General features: G+C 42.9%; 1 protein-coding gene across 2 annotated transcripts in view; it reads left to right on the plus strand.

Moving 5' to 3' along the window:
- The first annotated feature begins 248 nt into the window (after positions 1–248).
- The window catches only part of STK32B (serine/threonine kinase 32B), a 385348-nt gene continuing 357935 nt past the window's right edge, over positions 249–27661 (plus strand). For both annotated transcript variants that reach the window (XM_072806445.1, XM_072806448.1), the window contains exon 1: positions 249–367. In XM_072806445.1, the coding sequence (XP_072662546.1) occupies positions 316–367 (52 nt within the window). In that variant the 5' untranslated portion in view covers positions 249–315. The remainder of the gene's footprint in view (positions 368–27661) is intronic.

Below are 27661 nucleotides of genomic sequence, written 5' to 3' on the forward strand. Positions count from 1 at the left end.
TCCCCCTCCCTCTCCCCTCCCCCTCCGCCCTCCGCCCGCCGCGCCGCCTCCGGGCCCCCGCGCGCTGCAGCCGGCGAGGAGCGCGGCTCGGGGTTGCGGGCGGGGCGCCGGGGCGGGGCGGGCGGGCGAGCGCGGGGGGCGCCGGCTCGAGGGGGCGCGGCGGGCGCGGTCCCGCCCCTGCGTGGCGCTCGGCCCCCTCCGGCTGGCGCGCGGCTGCAGCCTGGGCTGGGCGCTCGCCCGCGCGTCCCGCCAGCGGCTCCCGCGCCCCGCGCCCCGCGCCCGGGCATGTAGCAGCGGCAGGCGCCGCGGCGGAATATGGGCGGGAACCACTCCCACAAGCCCCCCGTGTTTGACGAGAACGAGGAAGGTAAGAGCGAGGGGCGCACCCCTGCATCCGCGGCGCGGCGCGGGGCGTCTGCCGGGCTTGGTCCTGGGTGCCGCTGCCCCGCGGGCCGGTCGGACTGGGGGCGCGGCCCAGCCCTCCTCGGGGAGCGCAGGAGGAGCTGCCCTGGGCGCGAGTCCCGGTGCTGCCCGGTTGCGGCTGCCCCAGCCCAGGTCCCCAGGGCGGGGGGCTCGGGGAGGCGGCCTGTGCGTGTGCGAGTGTGTGTGCGAGTGCGAGTGTGTGTCCGCGACGCGCTGGTCTCCTGCTCGGGCACGCTCCGCGCCGCTCGCCCCCCTCGCCGAGGACAGCCGACGGAAACTTTTCTTGGCTAAACTCCGTGACTCCAGGGAGGGCGTCCCGCCTGCGGCAGCCGCCACGGAGGGCTGGGCGGGTGGTCCAGCCCCACCTGAACTCCAGGGCTGCGCTTCCTTGTGGCTCAGCTCCCGGGAGCTCCGTATTTGAACTGGCAAAACGCCGTTTCCATCGCTGTGTGTTCTGGGCAACTCGCTTAACCTCCCGGAAACCTTTGTTTCTTCGCCTACGAGATGAGCCTTAGGACACCACCCGCTGCCTTAGGCTGCCTTGGGCTACGGGGTTGTTTGAGGCTTAACCACTGGTAATCCAGTGAAAAGTGCCTTATAAATAAAATCAGCTCAGTATTGTTGGTTACCTGTTAACTCTGCCTTTAAAAGCTTGGTTTCCTAATGCTGTGGGTTCTGCTGCCTTCACCATGCCCCACAGAAGAGCTAGGATGTACTGAGCACATACTCTGTGCCAGGCGCTGGTCTAGGGCTTTAGATGTGTTCTCTCTCATTCTCACAGCAACCGAAGGAGGTGGATACTTCTGTTGTTCCTTTTATGCAGTTGAAGGAAGGGATGCGGCCTAGTCACAGGTCCTAAGGAGCAGAGCTGGCTTGGGGGTCGAACAGCCCTGGAGGGAGTGCTTCTCATCACCATCCGGGCATAGGCTTGTGGGCACAGATCATGGTTTCTAGAATGGCAAAGGCTGTGGGTGGTAGTCACATGCTGGTCCAGACAGCCCCTCTCAAAAGGATACATGAAGACAGCTAACCTAAGTTAAGTGGGTCAGCCCCATTTGGTTCTTTACCCTAAAGGAATACCTAGTGTAGTAGCACTGAATAATCCATGACCATTCATGATGATAAGGATGGTGAGCGGGGCCAGTGTAGACATCTGGGCACCCAAGGAGACCGGAGGCCTTCCTGGTTCTTTAGTCTGGGGCACAGGCAGGTGGGGAGTCAGGCATGGACAGATGGACAGAAGAGAGGTAGGCAGGAAGGTGGTGGAGGCCCTTGGGTGTCCCAGGAAGAGTCTGGACACCATGTAGCTGAACCTGTCCCCAGCCAGGTTCACGCTAACTCTCAACCTCTCCATGGAAGTCAAAGTGATCTTGACACTGAAGTCAGTGTTAGGTGTGCTGTGCTATGGGACAGCCTGCTTGGGGTGGCTCTGGGCCAGGCTCGCCCCTGTGAAGCACTTCTGTCCTTTAAGGTTACACTCAGGGCCGCTCAGATCCTAGGAGAAGATATATACTCATTGACAGGTGGAAAGCTTGACTTGCATCAAAACCCTTCTATTTGCAACAAGTCAGGACTCTCCTGATTTGGTCAAGGCATCTGCATTCGTCTACTCAGGCTGTTGTAACACAAGACCACCAATGCTGAAACGACAGAATTTGTTGGTGGTGGTGGCTTCAACAACAGAAATTTGTTTTCTCTCTGTTCTAGAGTCCAGAAGTCCAAGATTGAGGGGCTGTCGGGGTTGGTTTCTGGGGAGCGCTTTCTTCCTGGCTTGCGGATGGCCAGTCTCTCCTTGTGGCCTCCCATGGCCTTTCCTCTGTGGAGGAGCTAAAGAGAGCACTCTGGAGTCTCCTCCTCTTCTATGAATATCCGTCCTGTCAGATTAAGGCTCCGCCCTTATGACCTCACTTAATATCTCTATTCAGGCCCCATCTCCAGATGTAGTCACACTGGAGGTTAGAACTTCAGCATAGAGTTTGGAGGTGGCAACCAGAGCCCTTAGAGAGAGCCTTTTCGTGAAAGCCACCGACTCCCTTCATAGAAGAAAGCACAAACTTCCATATCACCTCCAATTATAGGGATTGGGTTCCTGGTTCTAGCCTGGATCAAAGGTTGTACTTTAGGTAATTTTTTTGAATATATTTTTTTAATGGAGTTCAATTTGCCAACATATAGTATAACACCCAGTGCTCTTCCCGTCAAGTGGGTAATTTTCTTAGCATTTTCTTTCTCTCATTTGCAGAGAAATTTGCCTCCCTTATATTGACAGCTGTCTCTATCCTCTCTATCCCAGAAAACATGCTTTAAAATGTTAATTGGCACAATAGTTACATCCGTTGTGGCCAACCTTTGGATTTTCCTGCTGCCGTTCCTCGTTCCCAAAGCATACTGGATCCAAGGTTAACTGCCTGTTTCAGGGTTCTTAAAGTACAAGGTGAGGACTTGCCTCATTTTGCCAGCTTCCAGCCCAGTGAAACATTAACTTGTTTGATTTTGCCAGCATATCCTCATATATTTTCCTGTGCAAGTAAAGCACTGTGATTTGCCACCAATGGATTCATTTATTCTATAGGCATTTACTGATGATCTTTTTTGTGCCCATCCCTGTGGAAGGCAACAGGAATATTCAGGAGATGAAGGCATAAATCCTAACCCTCAGGGAACTCCCAGAGCCAATACATACTCAGGACAATGCAGGGAGCTCAGAGAACTATGGTAATCTAGAGGAGGGTCCCTAACCCGGGGCAGGGAGGAGGGGCAGAGAAGACTTCCTCTTAGCGAGGAGTCTTGTGCAAGTGGCAGGTGTTTCCACTAAGGAGGAGTTGGTAGAGAAGGGAAGGGTGTGTTAGAAGGAGGGAACAGAATGTGCAAAGGCAGATGGTAAAGAGTCAGCAGGGATCACTGTGGGGAGGACTTGGGGGGCAGTTAGTACTCCTGCAATGTGGAGTGTGTGGCTGGAAGGCACGGGGGTGAACCCCAAGTGCTGGACCAGCCTTAAAGGGCCAAGTGGCCATGTGTTTGGACTCAATTGCATAGGCATCTGGAGTTGCTGAAGAATTTTAAGCAGGGGAGTGACATGGTCCAGTGCACGAACATGCTCTCCCAAACCGGAGGTGTTGGGTAGTTGAAGATGCAAACACCTACCTGGGCAAAACAAGTCTGGTTTGTAAGTGATTTAATACTAAACCCTAGCTGAAAGTTTGCATTGCATGGCTGTATCATGCCCATCTACCTCCTAATGGCAAAAGTTTAACCTGCATCCAGCTAATATTAACAATTAACTTTCTGATGCGGTGCATGGGCTCCTTTTCGTACCTGATTGGGAATCATCACAACTCAGCCTGGGGAGGTCTCAGAATCTGCATTTTTCTAGAGAGGTAACTGAACTGAGGACCCCAGGAAAAGCCCATAGCCTGTGTGTGGATGAGCTGGACTCACACCCAGGTCTGTTGAACTCCAGAGGCAGCACCTAACCGCGCTCTCCCTGCTGCCTCTGGAGGCCTGGGGCAATTGTAACTGCCCCAGACACCTGTGGCCCTGCAGAATGAGCCCAGCACTCAGGCCAGGCTCCACCACCCCACCCCAGGGGGCTCTTTGCACAGACCTTGACAGGAAGATTGTAACAATACATTCTGACAGCACTTGCTCGTTTGCAGGAATCACCTCACATGCCATCTTCAAAAAGCATTTGTTGGGCAGTCCCATCATAATCCAACCTCTGGGAATGAAAGCAAAATCCTCTCCCTTTCCAAATTCGTGTCAAAATTGCATTTAAGTTGTTTCTCCCCCACACTGTCCTTATTCACATCTAGACATTTTTATATAATCGGACACCTGCTGCAGATCCAACGATTTCTGCCTTTTCTCTTAGTATTGTATTTAAAGTGGCTCAGGTTGCCATGGTGTCTTCAAATCAATATTTTAATGGGCTGTAATATGCCATCACCACGGACTATTGTAATTTACTTAAATATTTTCTTATTGTTAGACATTTAGGCTATTTTCATTATTCCATCTTTATAAATAATCTGCTTGAAAATTTTGTGCATTTTCCCCTTCTTTTAAAGGAATTCCTGGGACGCCTCAGTGGCTCTGTCGGTTAAGTATATGACTCTTGATTTCAGCTTAGGTCACGATCTCAGGGTCTTGAGATCAAGCCACGCATTGGACTCTGTGCTGCGTGTGGAGCCTGCTTAGGATTCTCTCTCTCCCTCTCCCGCTTGTGTGTGTGCAGGCACGTGCATTCTCTCTCTCTCTCTCTCTCTCTCTCTCTCTCAAATAAATACATTTTAAAAAATAAAGTGCAAGGGGAGGGATTATTGGATCAAAGGGATTGAATATTTTTTAGGGCTCCAAAAACGTAGTCAAAATTTATGTTTCCAAAGGGTTTTTATCAATGTTCTATAGATTTATGGCCTACATTCACACATTTGGGGGTATTGATTTAACAACCTCATCACCAGTTCTGGGTATTCACATTTTAGAATGTCATACATTAAAGGGTCGTTTAAAATAAGTGTTATTTCCACAGTATTATTGGACCAGGTAACTTGATGTGTGGCTTAGAACATGAAAACATCTTCTTGGTCTAAGAAAATCTACAAAAGTTGCTTTCCTCTGGAAAGATTCAGACACCCAACACAATTAAATAATTACCCCTTAACATTGTAGTCATGCTTCACCTGGAGACAGTCTCTTGAACCTGAGGTGTCTCTGTCATTTGTGATTCACAAAGTGTCTGACATCTATGCTGCAGGGTTCACCCTCGATTTTGCCTCAGCTCTTTTAGTACTTTAGGCAAACTCATTCATGTTACACCTTGGTTTCCATACTTGTAACAATTGTGGTTTGAACATAAGGTTAAACCAAAACTATCCTGAGGTGGCTCGGAATCGCATAGAATATACTTTGCCCTTATAATGAGAGTCTGTACAGAGGTAGAAAGTGGACAGATGCCATGTAAAGGATGTGGGTTTAGGGGGTTGGTGTTCATACCCGTATCAGGCATCTGCATATTTAGTACAGGAGTCTAGGATGTAAAACTTAGATTTTAAGAACCATGCCTTATTTGAAAATGCGTTTTGTCTTCTACATGGGGGTAAGGGATGCTTAAGAAAATAGCCATAAATCAGTATGAGATTGTTTAGTGGAACTGAGTGCTAAGATCATCTCTACTTTTCAAAAATCATAGAAAATAAGTATGATTTTTATAAGCTTAAAGTTTGTGTCAGTCATCTCTATAAAGTCAGACATACGTATACAAACTACTGTATTCCACTGATTCTAATGCACTCATTTTTCCGTGTTTTAGCTCTCTGATATTGGGATGCAGTTTCGCCAGTGTGGTATTTGTGATGTGGTTTCATTATTTGCATGTGGTTATTGCTGTTCACACTAGCATGATATATAATAGGTCGGAAAGAGCTTTTTCAAGTGATTAGAAAGAGACACAGTGTAGACTAATTGGCAGCATTTCCTTCTTGGTGATACACAAAACAAAGGTGTGTTTAATGTGGATGCCATCTGAGATTAGGTGCAAAGTGGCATGATAGATGAGCCTCCTTCTGTTAATCAGCAAAAAGTCTTTTAAAGGGAATTTTAATTGGCTCTGGTCACTTCTCACAATCTCCATCACTACCATCTGGTCTAAGCTATGGTCATATGTTCTGGTTAGATGATTACAGTAGCCTCCCTAACTGGTTTCCTTGCTTTTGCTCTTCCCCCACTTAGCATCACCTCAATGCAGCACCAGAGTGATCCTATACCAGTGTGTGTGGGGCATGTCATTCCCTGCTCAACCTCTTCTCCTGCCCCAGTAGCAAGTAAAAGCAGAAGTCCTTAGAAATGCCCATCAGGCTTGGCCTCTCTGTCTCCATCTCCTTCCTTTGTCTGGCCTCCCTGCCACCCCTCAGACACCTGGACAACCCTCATCCTGTAGCCTGGCACCTGTTTCCCAAGCCTGCAGTGCTTCTCCTCCACAGTCCACTCCTTTACCTTTGCCGTGTCTTCACACAAATGTCACCTTCCTTCTGAGGCCTTCACTGACCACCCTACTTTCAACGGCACTCCCAACCCACCTTCCTGGCCTTGCTTTGCAATTCACAGCAACTATCATCATCTATCATACTTTTTATTTTACTTATTTCATTAGATATAGTTTGTCTTCCCCCAGATGATCACAAGCTCCCTTAAGGTAGAGATTTGGTGGGATTTATTCACTGCTGTGTGCCCAAGGCCTAAAAGAACACCTGGAACACAGCAGATGCCCAATACATTTTTGAAGGATGAATGAATAAGTGAATGAGTGAAGGTATACATCTGGTGGAAGCAGGTTCTCAACAGTGTCATCAGGAATCTGCCTCCTTGGAGACTCTGCTCTCCTTTGTGTGGCTTACGGGCTGGCTGTCTCATCATTGGGCCCCTATGATCTGGAGGCTCAGGGCCTTGGAGCTCTGAGGATGGACAAGGGAGAATCTTTCTTTTCATAGTCATGTCAGAAAACAATCCCAGTGTTCATTCTGATCAGTTCTGGTTAAGTCCTGAGCATTCTTTAACCAATCACCAGATCACCATGACTGATCTATGTGGCCAGGCTGGGTTGACTGCTCACCCTCCGATCCCAGGGATGGAGTTGGCACTACTAGAGGCATGTGGACTAAGGAAGTCTATGAAGCGTTCTCCCGAGGAGTACTTGGGAGATCAAGAGAAGAAGGGTAAGTGAAACAAACAGAAGCACCCACAGCAGTACCTGCTTTACTGTGTTCCTTGAAACCTGGCTTGGAACCCTTTGGCTCATCTCACGTAGTCATTTGATTACATGTCCGTCTTCTGCACTAGACTGAAACCTCCAGAAGATCAGCAAGCATTTCTGTTCCACCTTTGTGTCTGCCAAGCCTCGGACGGGGCCAGTGAAGGCACACAGCAGCTAATGGTTGAATGAGAGGTGAAAGCAGTCCTTAGTGGGGTCAATTTCCTGCATTCCTCTAGATCCACAGACTATTGAGAAGCAAATGCAGAAAGTTCACCCTTATCACCACTAAAGTTGGTTTGGAGACAGTGCCTTGGATTTGAGTCCAGGATGACCTTTCAATTGCTGTCCCTCAGTTTCACCCTTGGGAGCTTACTTGGGCAGACTGGAGTCTACAGAGTGGATTCTGTACTGCCAACATCTCGGCAGCTCCCTGTTATGGTGCACAGAGAACTCCTGAGAAATTTCCCCAAATGTAAGGATGAGTGGGTCTCAAAGGCTTGCATGTCATGATGCGGGATATCCCTTCTCTTGCCTCTGAGAGAGAAGGTGGAACTTGTTTCCACTGTTTTCTGGGTAAGACAAAATTCCTGATTTATGGGACAGCAGAAGGGTAGAGAGAAGGGAGGTGGCCTTCCCACAATATGAGCTGGAGTGAAGAGGGTGTTAAGATGGAAACAGGATTTATGTTGAGTCTTGAGGGAAGGGTTTAAATGCCTTATGAGAAAAAGGATGGGTATTTTAGGAGGATCAAACAGCATAAGCTAGCACTGAGCTTAGGCATTTTCCTGAGAGAATTGGAAGGAACAAAATATTCTTAGCAATACTCACTTGTCTAAAATCTGGGCTTGGAGCAATTGCAGATGGAGATGGAGACACTGCTCTAGAAAGAGCAGCGAGGGTCCCGACAACCCCAGGGGAATAGTCCCATGCAGAAAACAAAGGGGCTTACTCTCCTTTGCAGTAAATCTCGGAGTTCCTCAAGACTGAGCCCTTGGGCCTCTTGCTCAGCCCTCTCTCCTGTCTCCCTGCTCATCTTATCACCCCTGCATGCTCAGTCACCGGGCATCAGTACCAGTGCAGTCAGGAGACAGAAGCCACACTGGTTTTCAAAAAGAGAAAATGTAATAAAAAGAATTCATATAGTAAAAAGGCTAACTATGAAAAGGAGTCGGAGAAGACTCTAGGAGTACAGAAGTAGCAGCTCCAGCAGAATGGCTGCTCCTTGCAGGGCTGAGGGTGAGGGAGCACGGAAGGAACTCAAGACCTGGAAGAGGACCCCCCCCCCTGCCCCACCCGCTATCCGGCCAGGCTGTGTTTCAGATCTCTTTGGAGAGGGCCTGGTGGCCAGAGGAACAGGCAGCTACTGGGGGGCAGAGGAACTTTCCAGAGGGTGCAGCTCGTCCATGAGTGCCGCTGAGGGGAGGTTCACCGGGCCCCCTGCACACCAGCCCGCTGACAGATGGACCAAGGGCTGGAAGAAGGGAAGGGCCCTTCCTGCTGGTCTGGCAGTGCCTCTCACGCCCTCTGTTGGCAGTGCGGGGTGTGAAGCCAGCTGGAAACAGCAGAAATGTGTTGGGGTCCTGCCCCAGCATCACAAAGCAGTGGATTTGGAGCTGAGGATCGTATATTAATAACTGGCATGTGTTTCTTTTTCTTAACAGTGACTCAGTAATTTATTTCCTTCATTCATATTTCTCCTCTGGCCTCCAACTCTATGTTTCTATATTTCTATATGTAATTCCACTTGGATGTCTCAAAAGAATATCTCAAATTCAAAACAACCTTAGGGTGCCTGGGTGGCTCAGTCGGTTGAGCGTCTGACTCTTGATTTTGGCTTAGGTCATGGTCTCAGGGTCATAAAATCAAGCCCCAGCTGGGCTCTGTACTCAGCTGGGAGTCTGCTTGTTCCTCTACCTCCCCCTCTGCTCCTCCCTGTGTGCAATCTCTCTCTCTCTCAAATAAAATAAAATATTTATTTATTTAGAAGTTTTATTTATTTATTCATGGGAGACACACAGAGAGAGGCAGAGACATAGGTAGAGGGAGAAGCAGGCTCCCTGCCGGGAGCCCAACGTGGGACTCAATTCCAGGACCCTAGGATCCGACCTGAGCCAAGGGCAGATGCTCAACCGCTGAGCCACCCAGCCATCCCTAAAATAAAATCTTCCAAAAACAAACAAAAATTCCCCCAAACCCTTGAAGTAACCTCAAACTCATGTGATTCCAGAGTTTCCCAGCTTAGTGTATAATACCATCATCTATCCAGCTGCAGAGGCCAAAATATTTTGTGTTTTCTTCAGCCATTGCATCTTCCTTTCCCCCATAAGTCCAATGAGGCATCTGGCTGTGTTGGTTTTACCTTCTAAATTTCTCCAAATCGCTCCAGCCGCCATCACTGCCACCTCCACCCTGTTTGGCTTGGTCATCTCCCACTCATCCTTCTTCAGGGTCTCCTATCTGATTCCCAGCCTGGGTCAAGACTCCTGCCCCCCTCAAACTACCTAATTCTCCTTCATTTCATTTATCACAGGGCTAATTCTGCATTTATTCATGTGAATACTTCATTTGTGTCTGTCTCCCCCATGAGATGGGAGTCTCTTTGAGCACAGGGCCCATGGCTCTTGTAGTGTCTTGTCCAGGTCCCACTGCTTTACAAAATGTCTGTCCTCATAACTACTTGACCTTGAGCAGTTTTCAGAAAACACAGGGAAAAATAACTGTGTAGCGTAGGAAAGGTAATAGGTTCCTTCCCGGTGTCAGAAGAAAAATGCTGTAAGAGAGGTATGGTTAACTGGGAATGTTGTGGCTTGGAGATTTTAACTCAGTGTCTTGGGTAGTAACCTTGTGGCACTGTCACTTCTCTTTGTGTACCTGGAAAGCTCTTTCCCTCATCCCAGTCTTTCCCCAGCTCCGTCATTGGCATCCCACCTGGGGAATTTTTTTTTTTTTTTTTTACTACAGCCCTATATCCCTGCACTGTTATTTATTTAATACTGTTTTCTCTCTTGATTGATTTTACGTTAACAGAACCTTTTACCAAGGAGCTTTCTATTTCCAGCTCAAATTGAAAATGGATGGAGACTTCTGTAAATAGGAAGCAAGCTAAAGTAAAGTAAGGTAGATGCAAAATAATGATGTTCATTGTGGCCATGTGTACCTTTTTTTAGACTCTTTGCTTGTGACTTGTTCAGTGGATATTTTTTGAATAGGTGTATAGTGGATGAACTGTCAGTGGTGTGGACGGTGGTTATGTGGATGCAGGGCTTGCCTGGCTCAGGTGCTGGCCTATGTGTGGGAAGCTAACAGCAGGTTCCCGAGGACATGCAAGCACCACACTTTGGCTCCCATGCTAGAGCTGCAGCCGATGCTGTTTCAGCCAGTTCCCCTTAGAGATGGGCATGGGCCTCTGGGCTTGTGTGTCTCTGGGGTACACCAGGCCCCCTGCCCGGCTTTATCATGGAGTCTTCCAGTGGGACAGCCCCTTACCTATCATAGTGGTTAAGAGCACCAAAAATGCTGTAAGAGAGGTATGGTTAACTGGGGATGTTGTGGCTTGGAGATGTTAACTCAGTGTCTTGGGTCAGACTGCTTGGGGCTCCATGCTGGCTCTGCCCCCTGCTAGGTGGGTGACCTTGAGTAAGTTTCTTTTCCTCCCTGTCAGTTTCCTCCTCTGTAAAATGGAGATTAAATGGGCCTTAATTCATAAAGCGTTTTGAGGAGTGAGTTACTCTATGTGAAATCCTTACTACATACTCTGGCACATAATAAAGACAGTGCTAGGCAAAGTTTATTAAGTAAAATTACATTCTGTGACTGAGGGAGGTGACTGCAAAGAGGCTAAAAGCAGAGATTTGGGAGTTACCATAGGGTCAGTCTCTGATTTGTCTGTGTATTGTCTATGTAACTGCAGGCTGGCAACTTCACCTTCCTAAGCCTTAGTTTCCTCCTCTTGAGAATGGGGATATGACTACACGGTTGCCACGGGAACAGAGTGAGGTGATGTCAGCACATGGCAGCGTAAGATAGGTCATGTATGTAGAGGGATGTCGGATGAGAGCCACTCTTTCCTGAGCCCAGAGAAGGAGGTGTTCTGACTTCCCCCAGGCTAATTGCCAGGCCTTGCTGTCAGGAGGTTCCTTCCCATTTCATTCCCCTAGGAAACAGACTGTTCCGACAGAGCCTGTTTTTAGTAGGTTGACTCTGGCAAGTCATGTGGAACAGTGACTGGGGAGCAGGTGTCCTTTTGCTGGTGGTCAGTGTCATTGACATGGATCAAGCTGCCTTTTGAGTCTTGTGTTGGCTAAATCCTTACAGAGGGCCTAGGGACTGGAATGGGGTTTTAGGGAGAATTAGATATTGGGCTCCTGTCTTAGAAAATGTCCATCCCTTTGGCATTTGAGGGGAAAGAATAAAAAGTTTTCTGGATGCTTCATGTCATGGATTGAATTGAGTCCCCCCAAATCAGTAAGTTGAAGCCTAACCCACAGTACCTCAGAACATGAGCTTATTTGGAGACAGAAATGCAATGAAGTTAAGCTGAGGCCATTAGCGTGGGTCCTCATCCAATAGAAAAGGGGAAATTGGGACACAAACACAGACACACACACATAAGAAGAATGCCATGTGAACATGAAGACGGAGATTAGGACTTTCCATAATTCATCTACAAGCCAAGGAACACTGAAAATTGCAGGCAACACCCCAGGAACTAGGAGGGAGACAAGGAACAGATGTTCCCTCACAGTCGCAGAAGAAACCAACCCATGATGGCATCCCTTGATCTTAGATTTATAGCCTTCAGAACTGTGAGGGGATAAATTTCTGTTGTTTTGAGGCTTCTGTTCTGTGGTATTTTGTCAGGGTACCCCTGGGGAAAAAATATACCTAGTTTTACCATTATATAGTAACTTCAATGTGTCATTTCAGATGAAGCCCCAAACTAGGTCTGGGAAGTGTTTCCAGAAAAGGCAACTTTTGAGACCCATCCTTTTTCCCAGAAAAAAAGGGGAAATAATGTAAGGTGGAAGGAAACTGGGAAGATGGTGCGAGGAAAGGCTCTTCTGGACAGAGGGGGCTGCATGTATGGAGGCAAGTTGGGTAGAGAGAATTAGAAGGGATTCAGTACCCCAGAGTTAATGGGGAGCAGGTGTGATAGGGGAGGGGGAAGGCAGCCTTAGAGATGAGACAGGAGACTGAGGCCAACACCAGACATTCAAGAACCTAGAATGTCACGCTATGTGTCTCAGCTCAGGCTGTTGCAAAAAATAACCCACACCAGGGGCTTAAACAACAGACATTTATTTCTCATGTTTCTGGAGGCGGCAAGTCCAAGATCAAAGTGTTGATGAGCATTTGCTTTGTGTTTGCAGACAGCTGTTTTCTCAGTGTATCTTCACCTGGTGGAGAGAAAGGGAGCTCTTGTCTCTTCCTCTTCCAAAGACACTGATCCCATCCTAGGGGCCCAGTGTTCATGACCTCATCTCCCCCTAGTTACCTCCCAAAGGCTCCACTTCCAAATACCAGCCCACTGAGGGTCAGGGTTCCAGTATATGAATTTTGTGGGGGCACAATACGCACAGGTCTGTAACATTGAGGAATTTTGACTTCTATTCTCAGTCAACAGGGCTGGCTACCTAATTTGTGGGACTCAGTATGGAAGAAAAATGGGTAGGGGGTGGGGAGTGTCCCTTGTGCAAGAATCACAAAACTGCCATTGAAGGTACAAAAATATAAAGCTTTTTTCTTTCTCCCATGGTCTCTCTCTCTGTCTCTCCATTTGTCATGGTGTTGTTTTTTTTTTTAATTTGCTATTTAATAGCATTCTAGGCAAACAGTATTTAAAATTTTAAATTATCATGGAAAGAATATTGTGCAATGCCGGTTTTAAATGCAAATACAAGAGCACTTAACTCCCGTGTGGAATTGCCAGATCACACAATTCATATTTCAAAGCACATGCACGTACACGTATTTCCAGAACAGAGGAAATGCTATGCAAAATGAACTCAGCTGTTTTAATTTCTCTCCTTGATATGTGCACGTGTGCCAATGCTCTCTACCTTCAGCTTACTAATGAGTAAGGAGAGAGAGAGGGGAAAAGGAACTTTGGTTGTCCTATCTTTTCGTTTCCTTCTGTGTCTTCAATTCAGCATCAATGATCAGCTTACACAAGGATGTACCTCAGGGAAGAGGGTATCATAGGACCCTCATGCTCCATAGAATGTCACTGCCCCTCATTACTCAGGTGTAGACAAAACCCATCTACTTGGGACTTACTGAACCTGCACACATTGTGGTTTCCACCTGAATTCTCTGCTTGTGGAGCATTACAGAGGAGTGGGGGCTGCACATGTTGGGTGCATAGCCTCGGCTCATGCATGTGTGTCAGTGTAATCCCTTAGGGAACAACATTTCAGGGATAAAAGACAGCCATCTCTGGGTGTTAAACCAAGTGCAGGGCCCTTCTGAGCACCGAGCTCTATTTAACTGCTCAGGTTGCACTTCCAGGAAGCTGGCCCTGTTAGTAGAAGATGAAAAGACACCAAAGTTTAATCTGGGGGGTGATGTTACTAGGTTTTCATTTTAGAATGATCACGATACCTGCAGAATGCAGAGTAGGTTGGCAGGGGGAGAAACTGGTGTCTAGGAAGGCATTATAGAAATCCACAAGAGGGATCCCTGGGTGGCTCAGTGGTTTGGCGCCTGCCTTTGGCCCAGGGCATGATCCTGGAGTCCCAGGATCGAGTCCTGCATCGGGCTCCCTGCATGGAGCCTGCTTCTCCCTCTGCCTCTCTTTCTGTGTCTCTCATAAATAAATAAATAAAATCTTAAAAAAAAATCCACAAGAAAGGGAGGAGGTTCATAAATGTCCACAATTGGATATATTTGCATAAATATGTTACTTTAATCACTGTATATTGATGTACATGTAAACAAAAATATGACTCGAAGTGCTTTACAGATCTTCCGGTCCCATCACCCTATGGAAAATACCAGTGAGTTCCTACTTATAGGTGATACAGCTTATCAAATTCAACGAAATCATGGTGCAGCAGGATTTTCTGCAGTTCACTTAAGTGATATAAGAAATTTATGAATTCCATTTAAAATGTAATTATTTTTAAGCTCACTTTTTAAACAAAATTGAAAAGTCGCTGCATGTCATATTTAATAAGTTCCAACACAGTTTCTTAACCCTCCTCTCTAGAGTATAATTACTCGATCAATCTTCCCGGAGAATCAAAGGGAGCTTAGTGGAACACACCTTTCATGCATTAAACCAGAATTATGCTTGCTTTGGATTTACATTTGAAAGTGATTTGCATTGGCATTTTATTTCTTCCAGAAAATAACAAATGTTTCTGTTCTTTCCTAGGTATCATGATCTTAAACTGAGGTTATAAATCTTTCAGAGCTATTATTTGCCAATCCCTTTAATTTCTGTGGCGTGGTGGGTGGGGAGAGAAAGAAAACTATGATTTAGGATTATTTTTCTTTCTTTGTTTTTTTTTTTTAAGATTTATTTATTTATTTGAGAGAGCAGGCATGCATGCATGAGCAAGGGGGAGGGGCAGAGGGAGGAAAACTCAAGCAGACTCTGCTGAGTACAGAGCCTGACCCAGGGCTCACTCCCATGACCCTGAGATCGTGACCCTGACCTGATCCAAAATCAAGAGTTTGTTGCCCAACAGACTGAGTCACCCAGGCACCCTGGATTATTTTTCTTTCTCAGCCAGCAAATAAGACAGAAGATTAGGCCCTGGTATGCAGGTTGGCAATTTGGTTTGCTTTTTGGCTCACCCCTCTGGGTTGCCCCTGTGTGGGATGTACCCACTTCTCATCTTGCTGGATGCATTTATTTATGTGTTTGTAAGTAATGGGAACATTGTGTTAGATTTTGGTATAGATTTCTGGTTAAGGCCAATAGGGCAGGGGGTCTCGAATATGAGGTTGTTTGAGATGGGGTGGAAGGAATACTATTTAAAATACCACCAGTATATATAAATATATAAAATACCACCAGTATATTGTTTGCTGACAACTAACTCAGTTTTTCCCCTAGGCTCAGCCTCCACCCTGCAGACTGAAATTTTCAATTGCCAACCCAACTCAAAGGTTGTATAAAGATAGCTAGTAGGACCCTTATTCTTAGTACCTCTCAGTTGAGCTCTTGCTTTTCTGCCTCATCCTCAAATCTACTCCTTCCTGTCTTCCCAACTTCAGCAAATAGCATTGCAAATACCATTCTTCCAGTTGCACAGCCCAAGACATCAGAGTCATCCTTGACTTTTCTCTTTTTGCACATTACACCTGCCCCCGACCTATAGTCCTCCTCTTCCTATGCCTATATTCTCATCTTTCACACCCACCCTTTCAATACCAAGACACTGAGAAATCTAGAGCAGGAGTCTACAGAGACGTACCTCTTTCATTTGTCAGAGGCTCTCACTCCCAGTTCTGTTCAATTTTAGTTTTTAGGAACTTACTGAGGCTTACTTAGTATGTCTTGGCATCTAACATACCTTAGTAAACTTGCCATATACTCTTGAAAAGGACATGTATAGTGCTTGCTGCAGTGTTCTATGAATCACTTGGGGATGTTCAAATCTCATATATCCTTAATGAGTGCTGCTACTTTTCTAAAATAAATAATTACTGAGGGAGGAGTATAAACATCTCTATATGATTGTGAATTTTTCTGTTCTCTGCAGTTTTGAAATATTTTAATAGATGCACGTAAGTATTGTTTTGTTTTGATGAAATGATGTATTTATCATTATGAGATAATCTTTATCCCTGGAAGTACTGCTTGTTTTGAATTCTACATGGCTGTGATTAATATAGTCATAACAATTTTTAATGCTTAGTGTGTGTGTCATAATCTTTTTCCATCCTTTCATTTTTAATTTCATTTTTCTGTGTCTTTGAATTTAAGCATCAATTTAAACAGCTTATGGCTGAATCTTTTTGTTTTCTCTGAAAAACTTTTAGTTGGAGTGTTTAGTTCATTTATGTTTAATATAATTTTTGATGAGGTTGGGTTCAATTCTGTGACCCTATATTTATTTGTCCCCCCTGTGTTTTGCTCTTTTTTTCCCTTTTGTATTTTTTGTTCATCTAGTATTATTTTAATATTGCATTCTATTTTTATTATTGGTTTCTTAGCTAAACCTCTTTATGTTTTTAAGTAGTTGCTGTAGGGATTACAATATATATTCTCAACTTATCACGGCCTAATTTGAATTAATATATCACTTCATATATAATGTTAGAGTCTTACAACAGTATAATTCTATTTCCCCTTGTTTTATCATACGTTTTTATGTATACATATGATATAGTTCTTACTTTTCTTTGAATATAAATTTTATAAGAAAAGAAAATTATTTTGTTTGCCCACATGTATACTGTTTTGGTGTTCTAGATTACTTCCTGTAGATTCAGAGTTTTACCTTGTATCATTTACTTTCTGCTTAAAAAATTGTCATTACCCTTCCGGTAATTCAGGTCTGCTAACAACAATTCATTTTTACTTTTATTTAACTAAAATATCTCTTTCTCCTTCAGTTTTGAAAAGTATTTTCATAGACACATAATCCTAATTGATAGTTTTTTTAAGCAATTTAAAGTTATCATTCCATTATCTTCTTGATTCTTGTTTCTGATGAGAAGTCAGGCATCATTCAAATCATTGTTCTGTATGTAATATGCTTTTTAAAAATCTCTGGTTGCTTTGACAATATTTCCTTATTTTTGGCTTTCATAGTTTGCCTGTGATGTGCCAAGATGTAATTTTCCTTGTATTTATTCTGCCTAGGGTTCATAGAGTCTGTTGGATTGTCGATTGATGTTTTAAATCAAATTTGGAAAATTTTTGCCCAGTATTTTTTTTTAATTTTCCACTCTCTTTTCTAGCACTCAAATAAGGTGTATGTCATACCACTTGATACCATTCCACAGATTGTTGGGACTTTATTCATTTTTTTTACATGTGTGTTAAATATATTTTATTGCTTTATTTCAGTTCTGATATTTTCCCATTGCTCTGTCTTCAAGTTCGCAGATATTTTCTTCTGCATTATCCAGTCTACTCTTACTGTTAAATGAATTTTAAAATTTACGATATTGTATTTTTCAGTTTTAGGATCTTCATTTGCTTTCCCAAATTTTCCATCTTTCTTCTGAAATTCCTCATGTGATTGTCCACCATTTTCATTTTTCCCTTACAAATTTTTTAACAATTCTGCCAATTTCAACATTTTACTTGTGTGTGTCCATTTCTGTGGACATTGTTTTTTAGACTATGGGACCCATTCTCTTGTTTCGTTACATACCTAGTAATTTTCTTTTTATGTTAGGCATTATAGATGATACATTGTAGAAAATACGTGTAAAACACTAAACTCATCCCAGGCACAATAGATAATAGCTAGCATTATTAATTTAGAATGTTTTATGAATACTACACCATTTTATTCAATTAAATTTTTATTTTAGATGCCATATTTTTCAATTCTAGGATTTCCACTTAGTTACTTTCTTCATCTGAAGAGTGTGAGTTTTGTTCCATCACGACAATAAACTAATGGTAGTTCATTTTGCTCTTCAGAGTTTTGATTTTAGGCTGTGTTAGGATGGGTATCTTTTGTTTTACTTTTCATCATAGAGTATAGCCTTTCATGCTGGGACTTGGTACTTAATTTTACTGGACTTAACCTTGAACTCCAAACTTTGTGTCCTCAATTCTGGAAAGATTCTGAAATGTCTGCTCATCTCTTCCCCTGTACTTTCACTGAGCTCATTGGAGTCTCACTCTACCCAGGTTGGGAATCCATGTTAGGAGTCAAACAAGGACTCTAAGCAGAATTTGTAGGGACATTTTGGGGCATTACAATTAATTGCATCCTTTTGAGTTATTTCTTTGGTATAAATTTCAGGTGTGATTATTGAAATAAAGAGTTTGAATGGGGGATCCCTGGGTGGCGCAGTGGTTTGGCGCCTGCCTTTGGCCCAGGGCGCAATCCTGGAGACCCGGGATTGAATCCCACGTCAGGCTCCTGGTACATGGAGCCTGCTTTTCCCTCTGCCTGTGTCTCTGCCTCTCTCTCTCTCTGTGTGACTATCATAAATTAAAAAAAAAAAAGAGTTTGAATGTCTTTAGAACTTTATAACTCATAAGACATTGACATTGACATTCCAGAACATTTGTCTTAAGTTTTATTGCCAGAGAAGAGCATAAGTATAGCAGTTTTACCAGAATTTCTCTCCAAAAAGTGTTAGCATTGTTAAATTTGTTTTTTTCAATTTAGTAGATTTGATATGGGACTTGAGAATCTCATTAACGTCCATGATATTGATTCCTGAGAAGAATGAACCTCTCTTTCATGTCTTTACTCACAATTTATATGTCCTCTGTGAAAATTGCCTTTTTGTTTGCCCATTTTTTTCTGTTGTTTTTTTTTATTAAAAATATATCTAAATAGGCTCTTAATTTATTTAAGCTATTAGCCTTTTGTCCAATTTTTTTTCTTATCCTTTTAGGATTAGCTTACCATTGGATAAATTGAATGTTAACCCAATTCAGTTCTGGTACATTATTTCAATTCTTTTTACAGTTAATACATGCTCATTATAGAAATATTAAAAAGTTTAGAAAACTTGAAAATATTGCCAATAATCTTTGTTTTGATGAATTTCCTAGTGTTTTCTTTCTGAGCGCAGGGATCCCTATCCTTCCCTCTTAGACTGAACATGCCATTTTTATTCCACTTTTCACTTAACAATGTCACATAAGCTTTTTCTAATCTTTTAATAAATATTTATTACCATGCCTCTACTTTGTATGGTGCAAGGTTCCATGAAGCTACAAATTTGCTTAATTTTATCAGTTTTTGCTGCATAGCATATCCACCCATCATTCAAATAAGTACAGCAATAAACATTCAGAATTCTTGTTCACATTTCTGAGGCCAGGGCTGGAGATGCAGAGGCAATATGGTCCAGGTCCTCATGGTAATAGCAGAAGTGCCAGAGGTCAAACTCAACTGTGCAAGTGCATTTCATACTTCTGCTTGGATGACATCTGTTACATAACATCTACTGGCTGAAGAAAGTCACATGACCAAGTGAACCCAAAGTCAAGAAGTGAGGGTACATTCTGCTAACCATGAAGCCATGGCACCCATATGTATGTATAATGTGACTATGAGGGAATGATAAATTGGAACCAATAATCCAATTTACAACAATAAGGGATAAATTTTATGTTTTAACCATTGTATATCATCCTATCATATAAATACACTGTAATTTTTAAAAATTGTTTCTTATTTTGGGATATTTAGATTATTCCTAGTTATCTTTCTCATAAATGATGCCAAATTGTCTATCTTTTAAATAAGTTTTTCCCTTGCATTCAGCACTATTTTCTTACAGTTATAATTCCCTGTAGTTGAATTATTGGATCAAAGCATCAGGGCATTATTAATGTCTTCTGAGTAATAATTTGTTATTCTGTATTGCTGACAAGCATTTTTCCTGGGGATTGTTTTTTTCATTGACTAGTAAATGAAATTACTTGCATATTCAAAAGGCTGATTTATATTGAAATAATCTGCATTTTGCATCTTACAGCTAATGATGTGGGAAAATATGCTAAAAAGATGTTAAATTTTAAGCTGATGAACTGTGTACACAGTAATTGCAGGTTGCAAGATGATGATGATAAACTCTGCATGTGTAAATCTTTGCCATGGTTACAGTGGTCACAATTATGGGAGGAGATATTGATATCATAGGCTTTGTGGACCTTTTTGGTAAGGACTCTGGGTCAGAAAGGAACTATTTATTTTTTATTGCAAAATTTTACTGGGCAGTGATTTTTCTTTCTTTGAATTGTTATGGGAAGGTAGGGTCACTGGGAGAAGAGGGCAAGGAGAAGAGAGAAAAGGGTTCTTACTTGTTCAGGCCTCACTGTCTGCAGTGATACTCTCAGGGTGGGCTGCTCTGTCATGCTAGAGGACTCCTATATTTCTGGGCTGCATCCCTGGACTCCTGGTTCCACCTGAGTAGGGGCCTTGCCCACCATGTTTCACTCTATACACTCAACAACTAGAATGCTGCACAGTACTCCACTCAGTAGTCCTCATATAATATTCATTGAAAGAATAAATGAGCCTCCTAGTGTTTGTTATATTTAGTGTGGTCTCTCCCATGTCAATTTACCAATGACAAGAGAATGTCATGGATGTGAGACATGACAATGAGAACCAGCAGAATTCCAGCAAAAATATGATAATGTGTTACTACCCTGTCCATCTCCCTGCTGCATACAGGCACTGCCTTTTACAGCCCAGCCCTCTTGCTAGTCCTACCTTATTTCTCAATCTAACCCCAGCCACTGAGATGTCATTGATGTCTGCCAGCTTCCCCAGCCACCTGTGAGGGCAGACACTAGTGTTTAGTTATGGCACCGCTTGCACTGGACCCAGATCAGGTCAGCTTCAGAATCCTCCCCAAGGCACTTCTAGATAGTTTCTGTCCAGTGACCAGAGAAGGCACTTGAAAGACTCTCCCTGGTTGACCTGTTGTTCAGCCTTCCTCTGGGTGCACCTCAGGTGTCTTCAAAAGACCTCCTCTCCTTTCTCTTCTATCCATGGTTAAATGTTCAAAAGACATCTTACCTATTTCTTTGCCTAAGACATCAGGCAGCTTTGTACAATGACCTAAGTTTCACGTGATGCTTAGCAGGTTGCGTGGAAAGCAGGAAATTGGGTTCTTTTCTAACATCTTGGTGTCCTTGGGCTCTTGGGGACCCATACCATTGTAACAGTTTCAGGCCTACTTTAGAGCAGACTGTGTCAGGAGCTCCTATTGTTAAAGAAAAAAATATTCAATGACACTTGTTAAAGAAGACAACAAGGAACACCTCATTCAAGGGGGATGGGCATTGTGATAGGTGGAGATACCACTGCAATGGACTCTTGCAATGGGGAGAGATGGGACTCAACTCTAAATATAGTATGGGCAATTTGGAAATTACAGCCAAGTGAATGTGAAGACTGATAAGGGGGTTCTCACTAAACAGAGCTAACAGGGGCACCTGGGTGGCTCAGTCAGGTAAGTGTCTGTCTTCGGCTCAGGTCATGATCTCAGGGTCCTGTGATGGAGACCCACATGTGGCACCCTGCTCAGCAGAGAGTCTGCTTCTCCCTCTCTCTCTATACTCCCTCTCTCTCTCTCAAATAAATAAATAAATAAAAATCATCTAAATTAAGCTAACAGGATTCTTGCTGAAGGCAGACCAAGGTGATCTGACATCACCTGGAGGATGGTGGTAAGTTAGGAACCCAGTTAGATGTTGAGGGTGATCATGGGATGCCTGGGTGGCTTAGTGGTTGAGCGTCTGCCTTTGGCTCAGGGCATGATCCTGGAGTTCCGGGATCGAGTCCCACATCGGACTCCCTGCATGGAGCCTGCTTCTCCCTCTGCCTGTGTCTCTGCCTCTCTCTTTCTGTGTCTCTCATGAATAAATAAATAAAATCTTTTTTAAAAAAAGATCTTGAGAGTGATCAGGTGTGGAGAATGGGAGATTCTAGCTAGACCAGTGTAGAGGATTCTTGCTAAAATTGGACAATACTGAGGTGAACATGGAGGCTCAAAAGTCAGGCCTAGGGAAAAGTGAAAAGTTCAGGGGAGCCTGGGTAGTTTAGTCAAGGAGAGAATCTTTGTCCAGTAAGATGCTTTGTTGAGTAAGGAAAACTCAACAAATAGTTACTGGAACTGTAAAGACATCTCTCATGTCAGTAGGAAGAAGTCCAGAAGAATGTGGTCCATTATGCAGTGACATCATTGAAGATGCTGACTCCTTCTGTCCTGCCCCAATGAGCTCCAACTCTTGGCTCTTTTTCTCAGGTTCATCTCTGCAGGTCTCAGGAGAGCAGCTGCAGCATATCTCCACTCCACATATACTCACAGGACATATCCCCAAGTGAGAGTGTCTAAGCAGAAGAGAGTGAAGGGAGAAGGAGGGCGTTTTCTCCTTTTGCCTCTTACTAGAGAGGACAACACATCTTCGAAGCTACCTGCACACTTCTTGTAGCTCATTGGTCATAGCCAGGTTGCATGCCATACCCTCGACCCTCACTGGCTCCAATGTACTGGACTGCCATATTGGTCCTGGATGAAAAAGGATTACTGCCTAGGGTTGGCTAAAGTTGCTGGAACTTTCTGCCAGGAGGGAGAGAGAATGGTTTTAGGGTAGAGGAACTCTTGTGTCTGCCACAGTCTAAAAAAAAAAAAAAACGTACTTGCCATGATGTGAAAAGTGGAGGTTAAAAATTCAACGGAGCCAAATGTGAAGCCACATTACTGTGAAGTTCCCAGTTAGCTATCTATGGGAAGTTCTGGGGGTCCAAAATTTGGTGGGGGTGTCTGAATATTTCCAAGCTCCAGATTCCATTTGGCTGTACTGGTGGCTTTTGTCTGCTCTAGCTTACATGTCAGCCGAGATGCTCTCTATTGTCAGATTGAGGGGTAATACTGGGGGGTGGGGAGCCACCTTCCAGCTCCCAAGTTCAAGTCAGGGACACCAGCATTGGTTGCCTGGCCTCAGCCTGCCCTCCAGATGCCCCTGCCACCCATTTCTCCCAGAGGGTCAGACTCTCTCTGCCTTTGAGATGAAGCCCAGCATGAGGAAGGAAGCACTTTGGTGGAGGTGGTTTTAGCGTGCTTCCTTTTACAGCACAGCACCTTCTAAGATGAGAATAGCTATTTCTCTTAAAAACCAAGTTGTTTTTCTTCATGAAATTAAAATATTGAAAAGACTGCAGTTATAAGAAAAATACTCTCATCACCCAGAGACAACTGCTATGCCTTAATATTTTTTTTGCAAAACTTTTAAACTGGTCTTTTAAATATATATATTTTTAACACTGTCGCCATACCATATTACATTTTATATTGCTATTTCCTTTCAAAACTATGTTTTAAGCTCTTTATACAAATTTTTAATGACTGTACAATATTCTATTGTGTGGGTGGGCACAATATTATGTTTAACTATATCTCTATTGTTGGACATTTGGACTCTTTCCCATTTTTATTTTTAGAAATAATAATGTATGAACTGGATACGTAAATCTGTGCACTTTTTACAGTTTTCCTAGAATAGATTACTTAAAGGAAAATTAGCAAGGTGAAATTTATGAACGTTGCTAAGAGTCTTAATTTTTATCCCTAAACTATGTTTCAGAAAATTTAAGCCAGTGCTTGGTGGACCACATTTTAGCCAGCAAAGAAAATTATAATATTTTACATCTTTGCTAATCGAAAGGGCAAAAATTTAATCTCATTGCTTTCAGTGGGGTTGTTATTGCTTAGTGAGCTAGAATATTTTTTCACATGGTTATTAGCTATGTATCTAAAATTAAACTTTTGATCTTCACCCCTAAACAACTCCTGTCTGCTTCTTTACTCTTCCAAATGTGCAGGCCAAAATGTTGTTGTGATCCTTAACATTTTTGTTATGGTCCCAGACCCCAACCCTCCCTCACCAGTCTGCAGCAAATCCTACTGCCCCACACAATTCTGCTCCCACCTGGCCTAGGCCCATCCATTCTTCTCTGAATCACTGCTGCAGCCTCCTGATTGTTTGCCCTACAGGCAGATCTCAGCACAGCAGCCAAGGTCATCCCATTAAACTATTACTCAGCCATTAGAAAGGACTAATAACCACCATGGAACTAGAGGGTATTATGCTGAGTGAAGTAAGTCAATCAGAGAAGGACAAACATTATATGGTCTCATTCGTTCGGGGAATATAAAAAATAGTGAAAGGGAATAAAGAGGAAAGGAGAGAAAATGAGTGGGAAATATCAGAGAGGGTGACAGAACATGAGAGACTCCTAACTCTGGGAAACGAACAAGAGGTAGTGGAAGGGGAGGTGGGTGGGGGGTTGGGGTGACTGGGTGATGGGCACTGAGGGGGGCACTTGACGGGATGAGCACTGGGTGATATGCTTTATGTTGGCAAATCGAACTCCAATAAAAAAAAATAAATAAAAAAACCCTGTAACTCAGATAACGTTACTCCAGTGGACAGAGCCCTCTGTGGCTTCCCATTGCAGTCAATGAAAAAGTCAGAGGTTCAAAGTCTGCAAGGACCTTCGTGATCAGATGTCCTGCCACCTCTCAGGCACCATTGTCTTCTACTTTCCCATCCCTGTCTTGCTTGCCCTTAAACATACTAATGCCATGGCTACCTCAGGGCCTTGCTCTTACTGTCTGCTTCTGCAATATTCACTTTCATGCTATTCTTTGAATACCAACACAACCTCAGGACCTTTGTGCTTGCTGTTCCATCTGCCTGACTGCTGTGTCCCCAGATACCTGCATCCTTGCTTCCTTTAGATCTTTTCTGAAATGTCCTTTTCTCAGTGAGGCTTCTCTGGTCTTCCGTTTTAAACTTTCCATCCCTCCTGACATTCACTTCACTCTTATTACTAACAAGCGTAGAATTTATTTATTTATATCAATTGTTGTTTGCACCCCCACTAAAATTATTTTACACTAAGACAGGGATTTTTTTCTTTCTGTTATACCCATGTATCCCTAACGTCTCATGGCTGCTGGGAATTTACTAGTAGTTCTAAGTATTTATTTACTCATTTTAAAGATTTTATTATTTGTTCATGAGAGACACAGAGAGGCAGAGACATAGGCAGAGGGAGAAACAGGGTCCCTGCAGGAAGCCCAATGTGGGACTCAACCCCGGGGCTCCAGGATCACGCCCTGAGCCAAAGGCAGACACTCAACCTCTTAGCCACCATAGGCACTCCCAGTTCTAAGTATTTAAGTGAGTACATGCGCATTCCCTTCCCAATGCATTCTCATATCCTTTTGCGTTTGTTTCTTTGGGGACCTCATTAAAATTTTTCTACAATAAAATTAATACATGTTCATGATAAAAAAAAATTGAGGAATGTCCAAAAATCACAGGGAGAAAATTACTGCTGTGATTCTAACTTTGAGAGAAAACTGGTGTTAATTTTTACATCATTTGCTGGAAGATTTTTTTCTGCCTATTTTTTAAATATATTCATTGTACAGGGCAGTTTTACGTCAACTTTTCCACTTCTATTATGGCTGATATGTAATGGTAATAATTTTAAGAAAATTTTTTGAGATTCAAAATATTGCATTGAATGAACCACTTTATTTTCCTTAGTTTCTCTGTTTGGCTCTTGGTGTTATTTCCATTTTATTTGTTATTATAAATAATACTGTGATGAACATCCCAGTATGTATCACTTTTTCTATCTTTCAGATTATTTTCTTAGACTAGACTTTCCAAAGTAGAAAGAGGTTATGAAGTTTTAAGGCTCTAACATTTTTGTCAGCTTTCAGACTTCCTCTGGGGAGTCCTGGAGATGATTAAAACTCAATTTCAATTAATAATTCCCTTTCAAAATATATTGAGAAATCTGTATTGTTTGCTTCAAGTGCCTTTTGAAATGTGTTCATTTCATTTTATGGAGTTTATCAAAATGAGGCCACTTGGTACTGTGGAAGGTTAACAGGCTCTGGGCTGAGATGTGTTTTCAGCGTGGACTCCCTCATTTGTTGCTGAAAGACTTTGGGCACATTACTCAACTTTTGAGTCTCATTTTCTGCATTAGTCAATTGTGTATTAATTAAATCTGCTTTGTGATGAGAGTTAGGTGAGATGGAGTACATATGCCATCTTGCACAGAGGCTGGCATATGGCACACGCTCAGGAAGTGGACATGGGTGCCACCACTTTGGTTTACACAGGTAAGGACTTGACTTAGTCCCAGTGTTCCCCACATACAAAAATAATAATGGGAACACTGTTCATGTACCATATATTTTAATAGTAAAAGGAAGAGATAGCATCCGTTTTGCTTCCTTGAATGTTGGCAGCTCTGGTCCTGTTACCTGATTTGTTGAAGTTTGTCTATTTCTCCAAAAGACTATACTTTTCAGTAATAGCCAGCCCACCAACCTCTTCTTTAAATCCTCCTGGTTTTAACGAATGTTTTATGTACTAGATATAATTCTCTCTGCTGAACTTGTGGATTCTTTAAATATTTTCACAAATCTCTCTGTGTCGCATTTGTCTTTTCTTCACTGTGTGAAGTGGAAGACGTGGCTGCCACTTGTGGCCTTGTCAGCTGGCATTACTGTGTGTATTTGACTGTGCACTTGCTGCCTGGACCAACCCCTTGTATCATTCAGAAATGCTTATCACAGCATTGTGTAAAACAGTGAGAAATAGCTAACAACCTAAATAGTCAACTTGAGTGGAAGGATTCGGTAAATGATGATACTTTCCTATAATGAAATATTTTGAAGGCATGCAAAGAATGGGATTTATGAAGACTTTTAATAGTACGAAAAATAATTAAAATAATAAAAGTCATATTCATGGCAGGATTCCAAGGATGAAAAGAAGGTAAGATACTAAAATGCGAGAAAGAGTTTAATTTTCTATTCCTTTACATATTTTTATTTTCTTTTAAAATTTTTCTGTGTTGGGGACACATTATTTTCTTGGAAAAAATAGAGTGCAAGAAATGGTAGAAAACCAATCTTTAGGATGGATTCAGTTCACTTCATTCTACAATTTCATAAATTATAATTATATTGTTAAACCCTTCCTCAGGGTAGACTCTTCTGGTTTTGTTTTTGCTTTGCTTTTTGTTAAGGTAGCCTTTATTGCCTATGCTAGAGGAGATAATAAAATTCAGAAGCTCCTATCTATTGATAATCTGTAGGCTGGAGGACTCCATGTTCCATTTTTTAATCAATATTTAATGTTGTAGCAAGGGTCTGTGGCATGATTTATGACAACAAAAGTGTTGAGAAAAGCACAAACTGATTCGTCATTTATTAAGTATGCTTTAGCTCAGCATTTTCCAGAATGTATTGTGAGACACATTAGTTCTCCAAGATTCTCTCTGAACAAATGTGTCTGTGGTCCAATTAGAGAAATCCTTCAGAATTGTATATTGCTGTAGGGCATATGCTGGAAACTACTTTGATTAAATTCTCAACTTTGGCGATTGCTGCTTGGGATAATTTAGTCAAACTCCTATGCCTCAGTTTCCTTGTCTGTTAAATGGGGGATAATATATATGGTGGTGGGGTTCAAATGATATAATAAATAGAAGTATCTAGTACTGTTCCTGGCCCACAAATTACCTACTGTTATTTTTGTAATACTCTGTTTTCCTATTTGTGCAGCATCTTTAGGATAGCATACTGTGGATTCTGAGAAGTTCTGTGGTAAGGGAGCATGTTTAAGCAGTATGTCCACAGAATATATTACCAATTATCTTCCCATGGAACTGGTGTTATGAGGAACATACATTTGAAACATATTATGGGATAATTCTGAGGGAACAATTTTTTTTCCCATTAGGATAGTTATTATTTTATTTTTTATTTTTTTAATAAATTTATTTT

The sequence above is a fragment of the Canis lupus genome, chromosome 2, assembly GCF_048164855.1.
Source record: "Canis lupus baileyi chromosome 2, mCanLup2.hap1, whole genome shotgun sequence".
Lineage (NCBI taxonomy): Eukaryota > Metazoa > Chordata > Mammalia > Carnivora > Canidae > Canis > Canis lupus.